This window comes from Ranitomeya variabilis, chromosome 5 (assembly GCF_051348905.1).
Source record: "Ranitomeya variabilis isolate aRanVar5 chromosome 5, aRanVar5.hap1, whole genome shotgun sequence".
NCBI lineage: Eukaryota > Metazoa > Chordata > Amphibia > Anura > Dendrobatidae > Ranitomeya > Ranitomeya variabilis.
In genome coordinates this window covers 495,496,701-495,510,560 of record NC_135236.1, presented here as the reverse complement: position 1 = coordinate 495,510,560, position 13,860 = coordinate 495,496,701, and the positions used below count along the sequence as shown (strand labels likewise).

General features: G+C 44.2%; 1 protein-coding gene across 1 annotated transcript in view; it reads left to right on the top strand.

The window, feature by feature from the left end:
• The first annotated feature begins 3,507 nt into the window (after nucleotides 1–3,507).
• The window catches only part of LOC143773763 (uncharacterized), a 118,786-nt gene continuing 108,433 nt past the window's right edge, over nucleotides 3,508–13,860 (top strand). Inside the window, exon 1 of the mRNA XM_077261110.1 lies at nucleotides 3,508–3,605. Within this exon, the coding sequence (XP_077117225.1) occupies nucleotides 3,533–3,605 (73 nt within the window). The 5' untranslated portion in view covers nucleotides 3,508–3,532. The remainder of the gene's footprint in view (nucleotides 3,606–13,860) is intronic.

Here is a 13,860-nt window from a genome sequence, read left to right as displayed (position 1 = left end):
CTATGTATTTTTTGATTGATGCAAAATAAAAATCCCTGAACTAGCAATGCCTCAGGATAACAGCATGTCCCTCAAGATCAGCTTTTTCAACCACAAGCAATGTCCATGTCATGGAAAGATCAAGAACTGGTCCACCATAGAATGGGGTCTATAACAAAACAACCAGTCTTATTGCTTTGCCAAACCCCAGTTCTTTTTTTTACAATGTGACATCTCAGTCAGCCCATTTTTCCTACTGTGAGTGAACGCATGTGTTCCTCTGCCCGGTATACACTCACTGGCCACTTTATTAGGTACACCTGTCCAACTTCTTGTTAACACTTAATTTCTAATCAGCCAATCACATGGCGGCAACTCAGTGCATTTAGGCATGTAGACATGGTCAAGACAATCTCCTGCAGTTCAAACCGAGCATCAGTATGGGGAAGAAAGGTGATTTGAGTGCCTTTGAACGTGACATGGTTGTTGGTGCCAGAAGGGCTGGTCTGAGTATTTCAGAAACTGCTGATCTACTGGGATTTTCACGCACAACCATCTCTAGGGTTTACAGAGAATGGTCCGAAAAAGAAAAAAAATCCAGTGAGCGGCAGTTCTGTGGGCGGAAATGCCTTGTTGATGCCAGAGGTCAGAGGAGAATGGGCAGACTGGTTCGAGCTGATAGAAAGGCAACAGTGACTCAAATCGCCACCCGTTACAACCAAGGTAGGCCTAAGAGCATCTCTGAACGCACAGTGCGTCGAACTTTGAGGCAGATGGGCTACAGCAGCAGAAGACCACACCGGGTACCACTCCTTTCAGCTAAGAACAGGAAACTGAGGCTACAATTTGCACAAGCTCATCGAAATTGGACAGTAGAAGATTGGAAAAACGTTGCTTGGTCTGATGAGTCTCGATTTCTGCTGCGACATTCGGATGGTAGGGTCAGAATTTGGCGTAAACAACATGAAAGCATGGATCCATCCTGCCTTGTATCAACGGTTCAGGGATGTGCAGCCGACAAATCTGCGGCAACTGTGTGATGCCATCATGTCAATATGGACCAAAATCTCTGAGGAATGCTTCCAGCACCTTGTTGAATCTATGCCACGAAGAATTGAGGCAGTTCTGAAGGCAAAAGGGGGTCCAACCCGCTACTAGCATGGTGTACCTAATAAAGTGGCCAGTGAGTGTATACACACTGGGTGTAGACAAACAGGAGCTAAAAGGTAAATACTCCTCTTGCTTTCCCTGTGCTTGTTTCCCATTGTCATGGATAACAACTACCTCATTCCCTATAGAAATGATACAGCAATAAATACATTACTGGATTTGTGCAGGTATGTTTGCTATTTTGTGGGCATTATGGTGATAAAACCTTCACTTATAATTTATAAATGATCACTGTGCCATATGTAACTTCTGTAGGCCATATATGATTTGATGTGCTTTTTTTACCTTATACATTGTGTCTGACATCTTTTATGTACAACACAAGCAAAATAGTCAAGTACATTTGATTATAATCTTACAGTGGTCCTTAAAGAGTAATTAAATGTTCCCTTCATTTAATTTTGATCAGCTTTTGCAAATCATGATTTTTTGCAATATACATCATTACATTATTGTGCCTCTTTCTTTCCAAAACACTATGCTGCAGAGGTGTGTTAAATGGGTGGTCTGAAACTAGCATTGATTTTCATCCTAAATGAATCTCTATTTATTTTAATAATATAATAGCTTTCTTGATATGGTTTAATCAAAAAGTCACTACCCTTCCCTCTATAATTATTTCTTTTTTTTTTTATTTCCCTATTTTCGCTTTGATGACACTTTGAGAATCTCCATGCTGGGATACTCATATGGGATGTTATCAGGGGGAACAGGCTGAGGTCATTGCCACAGCCTCTGTCCTCACCCAGAAATGAAGTGTCATTAGTGACGTCCATTTCAGGGGTTGGGCTAATTCCTGCTCTATGGAGCAATTCTGCCTTATGCTCAGTATGTGCTTCCTTCTTACTCTGCAATATTCTTCTCAATGCACAGTGACAGTGCACTCCCTCACCAGCTGTAATTAGAATTGAAGAGCCAGCAATAGAGCGCACTGTCCATGCGTGCTGTAAGGAAAAAGCACGGCAAGCTTGCCACCTTCTCCCTTTACAATCTGCACAACTAACTCACCCAGCACATGAAACATATATCACTTGTTGGATTGTCAATACAACCCTCTTCTCCCACTCTTGACACACTGATAGCAACACCCCAGAAGAAATGCTAGCACAGCTTCCAGTATCCGTTGTTTCAGATGCTGCACATCTCGTATCGTAAGGCAATTGTCTGTGCTGTGAAGATACAAGATGTGCATCATCTGAAACAACGGATACTGGAAGCCTGTGCTAACATTTCTTCTACGGTGTTGCTATCAGTGTGTCAAGAGTGGGAGAAGAGGGTTGCATTGACAATCCAACACAATGGCCAGCAATTTTAGCACATTTTATAAGTGGTCATAAACTAGTAAATAACTCATGAAAAAATAAAGTTACGTTAAAACCAAGCACACCATTGTTTTTCTTGTAAAATTCTGAATATGTTTGATTTGTCACGTGACCCTCTTCCCATTGAAAAAATAAAGTTGGGTCCAAAATGGCCGACTTTAAAATGGCCGCCATGGTCACCTCCCATCTTGAAAAGTTTCCCCCCTCCCATATATTAATGTGCCACAAACAGGAAGTTAATATCGCCAACCATTCCCATTTTATTTAGGTGTATCCATATAAATGGCCCACCCTGTGTATTACCAAAATGCATAACTTTGCAAATGCTGATCAATACTGAAATACAAAAAAAAGTTTAGATACACTTTACGCTTTGGGCAGCATTACACTATCTGCATACATATTTAATGCAGTAAAACATATGCCAAGTATATAGCCTGAAGTTTAAAGGGGTTTTCGCCCAATTGGCAGCTGACAGCAGAACCTTAGCGATTGGGCCAAAGCTTCTTGGTTACATACTACAGAATGAGTTATGAATGCACAGATCTTATGGGCTTTAACTATTGCAATGTTGGTATATCAACTATTGCAAGAGGTATGGACAGCTAAGGACATGGCAGATATGTATTAATCTATATGCACGTATTTCGATTTCTAGACATGTTGTATGTCACCTCAGTAGTAAATACAGAAAGTTTTTTTGTTGTCAGAAAACTTCTTCCCCCTTCTATCGGATGTGAACAATCATCTAACATCATAAACCAATATCATAAACATGTCTTTATCACCTAGTAATCTGCTCTCAAGGGTAGTTTTAACACATTGCATGCTCACTTCAATAACCTTCAAGTGAGCTGAGGAAACAGTTTATTAGGATTCTGCTGTGGATTTACGGGCATAGCCAAGGCAAAACATTTAGAACATGTTCAGAACTTATTTCTTAACTGTAAACAACATGCCATTGTGTCTTACATGCTTTATGTCTTCATTGACTCCCACTGTAGCTCACAGGTGATGAAGACATGATGGAGTTTAAAACCCAAGAAGAACTTTGTGAAGAGATGGAATCATATGTAAAGATTTCCAGGACCTGTCAAGGTTTTCTAGACATGAAGGACACACTTGATGTAAAAGGTATTTGCAAATAAATTACTATACAAAATGCTAAATATTGGAAAACCATGTTCCAATTTTTATTCCAAAAGTATTCAATGGAGATAAGATCATGGTTTTGTGCAGAATCTTAAGTTCCTCCACACCATACTCTTCAAACCAGGTATTAATGGGCCTTTCCTGGTATAACAGAGGGTAGACAATTTTTAACCATCACATACTTCTGCACTTGTGGACCCTACTCATCAGTTTACATTGTCTACTGCTTCATGGCTAAGGTGTTGTCACTCCTAGACAATAATAGATCTTACATTTGATCAGGGAAAATCTAGCAGATCAAAAATGTTATGAGCTGGTTTTGGCAAAGGTGCCATCTTTTGACAGTGGCACATTTACATCTATATTACCCATGCTCCTACCAATGCTTGGTGTGGAATTGATTTTAATTTGTGAAATCTAATTTCCAAGAACACAGTTTGCCTCTGCCTTGCATTCTGTTTCTTATGATGAGCTGTCGGAGAAAGTAGATGGCTGGTAATCGTACTACTCTCATAAACACAAGATAGACTAAACTGGACTAAACTAGAAAATAGTGATAAAGCTGATGATGATCTTTATCTAACATCTAAAAGGAAAAAAAGGGCTTGAAATCAAACCAGAAAAAAATCTATTCACTTTCTGGAGTCCAGAGAAGTTTTTGCTTTCGCGTTTTTGTTTTAAATTACGACTCTTCGAAGGAGCAATGACTTTTGTATTTTTCCATTGAGATAAGTGCAGCGCCCCAGAGTCCTGGTCGTTGCAGTACTGATGCTCCGCCGCTAAGGGGGGCTATGGTACGTCTGATGGCACTGAAGGAGTTCACCTGACCAGGTATCACAGACACCAATACACTTCACAGTCTGGCCTCCAGGGGGAGCTAAGGGTGCTATGTATTAGGCCACTCCTCACAATCTGGTAAAACTGGTGGTTGGATAGGAAGTTAGTTAGAAGCTGACTGGGTTGAAACCAGGCAACATCCTGTGGCAGAGGGTGTTGCAGGGGAAGATTCAGGGGGGTCCCTGTCAGGGGTGGGATCCTGACAGAGGCCTAGCGAACTGAGAGAACGTTATGGGACCGCGCCTGCACCTGATCGCGGCGGTACCCTAAGAAAGGACAAGAAGCGAGGTTTATTGTGCTGAGTGAGAAACGAGATCAACGCAACAAGGAGAAACACCAGTAGGAGTCGTGCTGTAAGACGAGGCAACATCCTACTGAGGCGCGCAGCCGGTGGCCGGAACGCCGAGGAAGTATAGAGCTCCAGGCCTAACTTCAAACCTACAGCAGGACAGTCAGTTATAGGCGGGCTGTCTCACCCAAATCACCTAAGAAGACATAGGGGGCAACAACAGGAGAGGGGCGACACTAGGGTCCAGGAAGAGCTCCGAGCCTACTCGTCATACGGGTGCGTCCTAGCCATATCATCTGGGGGACGAAGAAGAACATCATAAACGAGTTGTGAGGGAACTTCAGAAACAGACACAACAGTTGTGGGGACTATCCCGTAAGCGCAGCAGGGGAGGACCACAACACACAAGCGCTAGAAGGTAGGCACAGATTTCCACCTGCAAACTCTGGAGGTGCCATCGGACCGGCCGGACTCCCACAGCTCGGTTAACCGTATTCCGGACCGAGGATCCTGAAGCCTTCAGTAAAGAGGTAAAGAGACTGCAACCTGGTGTCCTCGTTATTTGCTGCGACCTACACCGCACCACTACATCATCACCATCCACACCTTTCATTGGGCGCCCCTCAGCAGGGTCACGGACTGGGTCTAGCCACCATGACAACCCCAGAACAGAGACTCAGAGGCCCGGTACCGGGTACCCCTCGGCCCTGCGGCAGTGGGGGTGCTACATACACATATGAGGGTTTGTTTTTTGTGGAAAAGTTTGAATTATACCAATAATTTTACCACCTAGTGTACTGAAAAATGGAAAAAAATGCAAGTGGGATGAAATAGGGGAAATCAATGCTATCTTTATGGGGTTTTGCTCTTACAAAGTACAGTAAAAACGACTTGGAAAAATGATTGTCCAGGTAAATCCAATTATGATAAATTATGATTTTTTTATATATATAAAAGGGATTGCCCTCTTTCGGACAATGTTCTGTTGGGGTGACACTTTGTTAAAAATTAACAAAATAACAAACTGCAATGTATTAATCTTCCCGGGGTCCACTGGTGAGTCTCTGCACCTGCTACCTGGGTCTGGTTATAAATTTTTTGTAATTACGATTCTTTAATTATTTATTAATACATTTTGTAGCAAGTTGAGTTGAACAAAAAAACGCAATTCTGGTATTTAGATTTTTTTTTCGCTTAACAGCTTTTACAGATTAGGTTTATTAATTTCATATTTTAATAGAACTGACTTTTACTAATGGAGTAATAACAAATATGTCTTTTTAAAGATTTCCATTTTTTTATTTTAACAGGAGAACAGGGGCATGATTTGAATTTACATTTTTTAAAACTCTTCTCCTGTGGAGTTCAACCTCTAGAGAATCAAGATAACAGTAAAGGGGGTCGTCAGCAAGCACCCGGCTGTCATAATAACTAGGGATGAGAGAATTTGCTCGGGGAATCTTGGATATAACTTGAGTATCTAGGTGCTCGGATATGCTCGGCACTCAACAAAAATTAGCTAGTGCTCAAATTTTAAGTCAAAATCTCGCATGTTTAGCACCTGTTACAAAGCCAATAAGTATGGGGGGGGTTGCCTCAAAGTCACTGTAATGCCATAGCCATCTTGGTAGTGGCATTACTGTGATTGGTTGGGTGCATTTCATCATCAGAGGTTACAAAAGGACAGGCGCCACCACGCTCGGCTTACTGAACTGACGTCATTGCCTCTCAGGGGCAGTTCTGATTGGAGGGAGAGAGCAGTTAACCAGGCTAATCAGAGTCCTTTAGCATTGATACTGGTGCTGATGCTGAACCATCATGTTAACAGTGTGTCAGGACACAGCTTTTAAATGACCCGGGATCAGGGGCTCCTTCTCTGTCCCTGACACTAGGGGGAGCCCTAGCTCGCCCTGCTCCCTGGGATACTTCAAATAGCGAAGATTCTGGAGCCTCCGCCCTTGCCTTTTCTCCTGACTTAGCCCTCTGTCTGTTCTCTTCCCCCACCCAGGGAAGAGGGGGCACTACTGTGCACCGTAGTACACCAACCCAACAAACAAGGCAACACAAACAAGGGTAACTGAAAATACCAGCCATACAAAATATTCACTCACATATAGCAGAGGAATGCACCGGGGCGTGAAGGTAGGGGAATAAACCAAAATAGAGAAAGATAGGGAAGTACCACATATACAAACCAAATAACAGTCACAGATAACTCCTCCAACTCTTCTTCTCATATGTACTCCTCTCCCACCGTTAGCAATGCAGCAAATGCTTGCTCTGACAAGGATTTGTAACAGAGGCCAGATTATAAAGGGGAAAGGAGTGGCTAACCGAGCAGAGCTGTGAACACAGGGATTTCCAACATGGCCAATTAACCCCTGTTCTGCCCGTATAAATAAACACATTTAAAATGAAGGAGAAGTGATTCTACTCAGCGCCGGAGTAGGAGCAATAAGACGCTGCGGTCTCCTGGCTGCACACTGTCGCAGTAACCCCGGGACACAGTCCTTCTAAGGGATAATCCTGTGCTTTGCCGTTTGTATCAGATACATTCTGCATATACAGATGCTTCTCATAAAATTAGAATATCAAAAAGTTAATTTATTTCAGTTCTTCAATAGGAAAAGTGAAACTCATATATTATATAGAGTCATTACAAAGTGATCTATTTCAAATATTTATTTCTAATAATGTTGATGATTATGGCTTACAGTCAATGAAAACCCAAAAGTCATTATCTCAGTAAATTAGAATAATTAACAAAAACACTTGCAAAGGCTTCCTAAGCGTTTAAAAATGTCCCTTAGACAGTTTCAGTAGGCTCTACAATCATGGGAAAGAAGGCTGACTTCACAGATGTACAGAAGGCAGTCATTGACACACACCACAAGGAGGGTAAGCCACAAAAGGTCATTGCTAAAGAAGCTGGCTGTTCACAGAGTGTTGTATCCAAGCATATTAATGGGAAGTTGAGTGGAAGAAAAAAAGTGTGGTAGAAAAAGGTGCACAAGTAATTGGGATAACTGCAGCCTTGAAAGGAGTGTTAAGAAAAGGCCATTCAAAAATTTGAGGGAGATTCACAAGGAATGGACTGCTGCTAAAGTAATTGCTTCAAGAGCCACCACACACAGACATGGGCTAGAAAGTGTTACATACCTTGTGTCAAGCCACTCATGACTAATAGACGGCAGAAGCGTCTGGGCAGCACGGTGGCTCAGTGGTTAGCACTGCAGCCTTGCAGTGCTAGAGTCCTGGGTTCAAATCCCACAACATCTGCAAAGAGTTTATATGTTCTCCCTGTGTTTGTGTGGGTTTCCTCCCACATTCCAAAGACATACGGATAGGGAATTTAGATTGTGAGCCCCATTGGGGACAGAGTGTTGAGCGATACCGTCCGATACTTGAAAGTATCGGTATCGGAAAGTATCGGCCGATACCGGCAAAATATCGGATCCAATCCGATACCGATACCCGATACCAATACAAGTCAATGGGACTCATGTATCGGACGGTATCCTGTATGGTTCCCAGGGTCTGAAGGAGAGGAAACTCTCCTTCAGGCCCTGGGAACCATATAAATGTGTAAAAGAAAGAATTAAAATAAAAAATATCGCTATACTCACCTCTCCGACGCAGCCGGGACTTCAGCGAGGGAACCGGCAGCGTTGTTTGTTTAAAATTCGCGCTATTACTTGGTTACGTGAATTCCCGGCTTGTGATTGGTCGGGTCGGCCATGTTGCCGGGACGCGGACCAATCACAGCAAGCCGTGACGAAATTACGTCACGGCTTGCTGTGATTGGTCTGCGTCCCGGCAATATGGCCGCCCTGACCAATCACAAGCCGTGACGTCACGGGAGGCTGGACACGCGCTCATTTTAAAATGGGCGCGTGTCCAGCCTCCCGTGACGTCACGGCTTGTGATTGGTTGCGCCGCGGTCAACCAATCACAAGCCGGGAGGCTGGACGCGCTCATTTTAAAATGGGCGCGTGTCCAGCCTCCCGTGACGTCACGGCTTGTGATTGGTTGCGCCGCGGTCAACCAATCACAAGCCGGGAGGCTGGACGCGCTCATTTTAAAATGGGCGCGTGTCCAGCCTCCCGTGACGTCACGGCTTGTGATTGGTCAGGGCGGCCATATTGCCGGGACGTGGACCAATCACAGCAAGCCGTGACGTAATTTCGTCACGGCTTGCTGTGATTGGTCCGCGTCCCGGCAACGTGGCCGACCTGACCAATCACAAGCCGGGAATTCACGTAACCAAGTAATAGCGCGAATTTTAAACAAACAACGCTGCCGGTTCCCTCGCTGAAGTCCCGGCTGCGTCGGAGAGGTGAGTATAGCGATATTTTTTATTTTAATTCTCTCTTTTACACATTTTAACATTAATGTTGTTGCGATACCCGATACCCGATACCACAAGAGTATCGGAATCCCGGTATCGGAATTCCGATACAGCAAGTATCGGCCGATACCCGATACTTGCAGCATCGGAATGCTCAACACTAATGATAATGTGTGCAAACCGTAAAGCACTGCGAAATACGTTGGTGCTATATAAAGGTTATTATTATTACCTGGGCCAAGGAGAAAAAGAACTGGACTGTTGCTCAGTGGTTCAATGTGTTGTATTCAGATGAAAGTACATTTTGCACTTCATTTGGGAATCAAGGTCCCAGAGTCTGGAGGAAGAGTGGAGAGACAGATAATCCAAGTTGCTTGAGGTCTAGTGTCAAGTTTCCACAATCAGTCATGGTTTGGGGAGCCATGTCATCTGCTGGTGTAGGTCCACTGTGTTTTATCAAGACCAAAGTCAGCGCAGCCATCTACCAGGAAATTTTTCAGCACTTCAAGCTTCCCCCTGCCAACAAGCTTTTTGAAGATGCACATTTCATTCTCCAGCAGAACTTGGCACCTGTAAACACTGCCAAAAGCACTAATACATGGCTTAAAAGCAACAGCATCACTGTGCTTGATTGGCCAGCAAACTTGCCTGACCTTAACCGCGTAGATAATCTATAGGGTATTGTCAAGAGGAAGATGTGAGACTCCAGACTCAACAATGCCGATGAGCTGAAGGCTGATATCAAAGCAACCTGGGCATCCATGACATCTCAGCAGTGCCACAGGTTGATTGCCTCCATGCCATGCTGCATTGATGCAGTAATTAATGCAAGAGGAGTCCCGACCAAGTATTAAGTGCATTTACTGAACATACATTTCAGTAGGCCAACATTGCGGATTTTAAAATAATTTTTTAAGCTGGTGTTATAAAGTATTCTAATTTACTGAAATAATGACTTGCGGATTTTCATTGGCTGTAAGCCATAATCATCAACATTAACAGAAACAAACACTTGAAATAGATCACTCTGTTTGTAATGACTCTATCTAACGTATGAGTTCAATTTTTTGTATAGAAGAAATGAAGACCTCATCTGCACTCCCTTCAATACGGGCAATCATCCTGTCCTCTTTGCAGAAAAGCACCCCCAAAGTATGATGTTTTCCCCATCATACTTCATGGTTGGGATGGTGCTCTTGGGGTTGTACTCATCTTTTTTCTTCCTTCAAACAGGGCCAGTGGAGATGATACTAAAAAAGTTCTATTTTGGTCTCATCTGACCACATGACCTTCTCCTATACCTCCTCTGGATCATCCAGATGGTCAATGGCGAACTTCACTAGGGCCTGGACATGTGCTGGCATGAGCATGGGGACCTTGCATCCATGGCGGCGCAGTGTGTTACTATTGGTAATGTTTGTGACTGTGGTCCCAGCAGTCTTGAGGTCATGGACCAGATACTCCCGTGTATGACTTTTCTCAGAATCATTCTTACACTATGAGATGAATTCTTGCATAGATCCCAAGATGGAGGAAGATCGACAGTCATCTTGTCTTTCTTCCATTTTCTAATACAGTAATTGCACCAGCAGTTGTTGCCTTCTCACCAAGCTGCTTGCTTATTGTTTTGTAGTTCATCCCAGCCTTGTGCAGGTCTACTATTTCATCCCTGGTGTCCTTAGACAGCTCTTTGGTGTTGGCCATGGTGGAGAGATTGTAGTGTGTTGCATGTGTGGTAATTAGTGCAGAGTAGGAGGGCTTCTTAAAGAAAAACTAACAGGTCTGTGAGAGCCAGAATTCTTGCTGGTTGGAAGGTGATCAAAGACCTATTTAAAGCAATTTAATTATTTAAAAATCATACAATTTGATTTTCGTGTTTATATTTTTTGATTGGCTTCTAACAGGTGCAGTTGAAGTGCACCTGTTAGAAGCCAGGACTTCCCTGCCATGTGGGATGTATTGCAGGCACTTTGCTTGTTGCTCTGGTCTCCCATTCAGGTCCAGCTGCTGGGTCTGCTGCTTAGTGCAGACATTGGTCCCAGCATCTTGCTCAGGATCCTGTTATACATATGGTTACTGCTGGCTCTCCAGCTTAAGTCTATGGTAACCAGTGATATACAGAGGCAGCCCCACTCTCTGAAGTCTAAGTCCAGAAAACACCTTACTGAGCATGTCCGTGATGTGGTGCCTTGTCATTGGTGCTTGGATACTTTCTCCTCTGGTGATGTAGCAGCTCCGGATTGGCCCACGGGTGACGCCCACGGGTGACGCCACATCCGACAGAGTGTGAGGTGAGTGTTTGGGGTGGAGCCTGGTGCATAAAAGGCTTTCAGCGAAGCATGTGTTCGGGCTAGAGTCACTTGTGGGACATCAGTGATCTGTGTCAGCAAGTGTGCAGGGCTTGTCCTGTGCCATTAGAATTCCTGCACCTCCGGAGAGGAGATTGGCTATGTGAGTTCAGGGCTAGCATCAAGCCATTAGAATTCCCGCTCCTCCGGAGAGGATGTTTGCTGCATGTTCTTGCTGACTGTGAGTTTTTGCTATCTGTTTCCGTCAGATAATAGCCTGGCTATTAATATCAGCTTTCAGCTGACTGCCTAGCCTTTGCTGGTTTGATTTTTTTAGGGGACCCCATGTCAATTTTTTTCTGGTATTACCCTGTAAAATAGCTTGTAAAGGCTAAGAAAATATCTGTGAGCTGATATTAATAGCCTGGGAACCTTTATGGCTATTGGCTCCTTCCCAGAATATTAACATCAGCCCTCAGCTGTCATCTTTCCCTCTGTGCTGGTTATGAAAATTACGCGGGAGCCCACACAATTTTTTTTTTTTAATGTTTTGAAAAATAAACAGATATTGCATTTCACACAGATTTCGTGTGTGTATGTATTTATTTAATTCTTTATGTACCGTTTTATTAATGAAGGTATCTGGCTGACACCTGTTCATTACTAAACCTAGGAACTGCTGACACACTCCAGCCACATGAGGTCTGGCATTGTCCTACAGTACATTAGGAGGAACCCAGGGCCAACCGCACCAGCATATGGTCTCACAAGGGTTTTGAAGATCTCATCTCGGTACCTAATGGCATACAGGCTACCTCTGGTGAGCACATCGAGGGCTGTGCAGCCCTCCAAAGAAATGCCACCCCACACCTTTACTGACCCACTGCCAAACCAGTTATGCTAAAGGATGTTGCAGGCAGCAGATCGCTCTCCACGGCGTCTCCAGACTCTGTCACGTCTGTCACATGTGCTCAGTGTGAACCTGCTTTCCTCTGTGAAGAGCACAGGGCACCAGTGGTGAATTTGCCAATCCTGGTGTTCTGCGGCAAATGCCAAGCGTCCTGCATGGTGTTGGGCTTTGAGTACAACCCCCATCTGTGGACGTCGGGCACTCAGACCATCCTCATGGAGTCAGTTTCTAACCGTTTGTTCAGACATATGCACATTTGTGACCTGCTGGAGGTCGTTTTACAGGGCTCTGGCAGTGCTCCTCCTGTTCCTTCTTGCACAAAGGCTGAAGCAGCAGTCCTGCTGCTGGGTTGTTGCCCTCCTACGGCCCCCTCCATGTCTCCTGGTGTACTGGCCTGTCTCCTGGTAGCCCCTCCAGCCTCTGGATACTACGCTGACAGACACAGTCAACCTTGCCACAGCTCACATTGATGTGCCATCCTGGATGAGCTGCACTACCTGAGCCTCTTGTGTGGCTTTTAGAGTCTGTCTCTTGCTTCCATGAGTGTGAAAGCAAAAAAAAACATTCAAAAGTGACCAAAACATCAGCCAGAAAGCATTGGTACTGAGATGTGGTCTGTGGTCCCCACCTGCAGAACCACTTCTTTATTGAATGTGTCTTGATAATTGCCAATAATTTACATCTGTTGTCTATTCCATTTGCACAACAGCATGTGAAATTGATTGCCTAACAGTGTTGCTTCCTAAGTGGACAGTTTGATTTCAAAGAAGTTTGTTTAACTTGGAATTATATTCTGCTGTTTAAGTGTTCCCTTTATTTTTTGAGCAGTGTATATATGAATATAATAGTCACTTATAGGCAGACGAGGAGGTTACGTTGCGCCGTACATCGCAGTCATGTAATGATGCAGCCACGATGACCAATACATCCTCAGCCACAACTGTGGCTGTGACCAGCAGCATCAGTGGGTGTGCAGCTCACAGGGGTGGCAAAGGTTGCCTAACCTGGACCTTTTTTTGACACTGCAAAGGATGAGCCAACTCACATAATCTGCCAGCTTTGCAAATAAAACTGAGTACAGTTAAAAAGTGCAATAATTTGACTACTACATGTATGAACCTTCACATGAGCAATCAACATGCGTTACTCAGGGAATCCCACTGTGCTAAAATTCAGATCAGTGGACCTCAACAACCATCGGCCACCCCATAAATAGCATCTGCTGCTTCTTCCTCCTTGTCTGTTACTGGGCCAACTATTGAGACGCTGGTCTCCGACCGCAGAACCTCAGATTCTTTACCCGCTTCAGTCAACACTGACTGAGAGCCCGCCAACAGCTGTAATGGAAGGTGACATGCCTGCTGTTTTTGACTGATGTCAGAGAATGAGCACACCACAACTTTCTCAATCCACCATAACATCTCCACCTGCACCTCCCTCACAGTCCAGCAGTTTGTCCAGTTCACTGCACTCCTCCCTCTCTCAGCACTGCAGCCAGCCTACGGTACCCCAGTTGTGGTCGCATAACAGATTGTCTCCTCCTATGCAGGAACTCCATCCTCTCC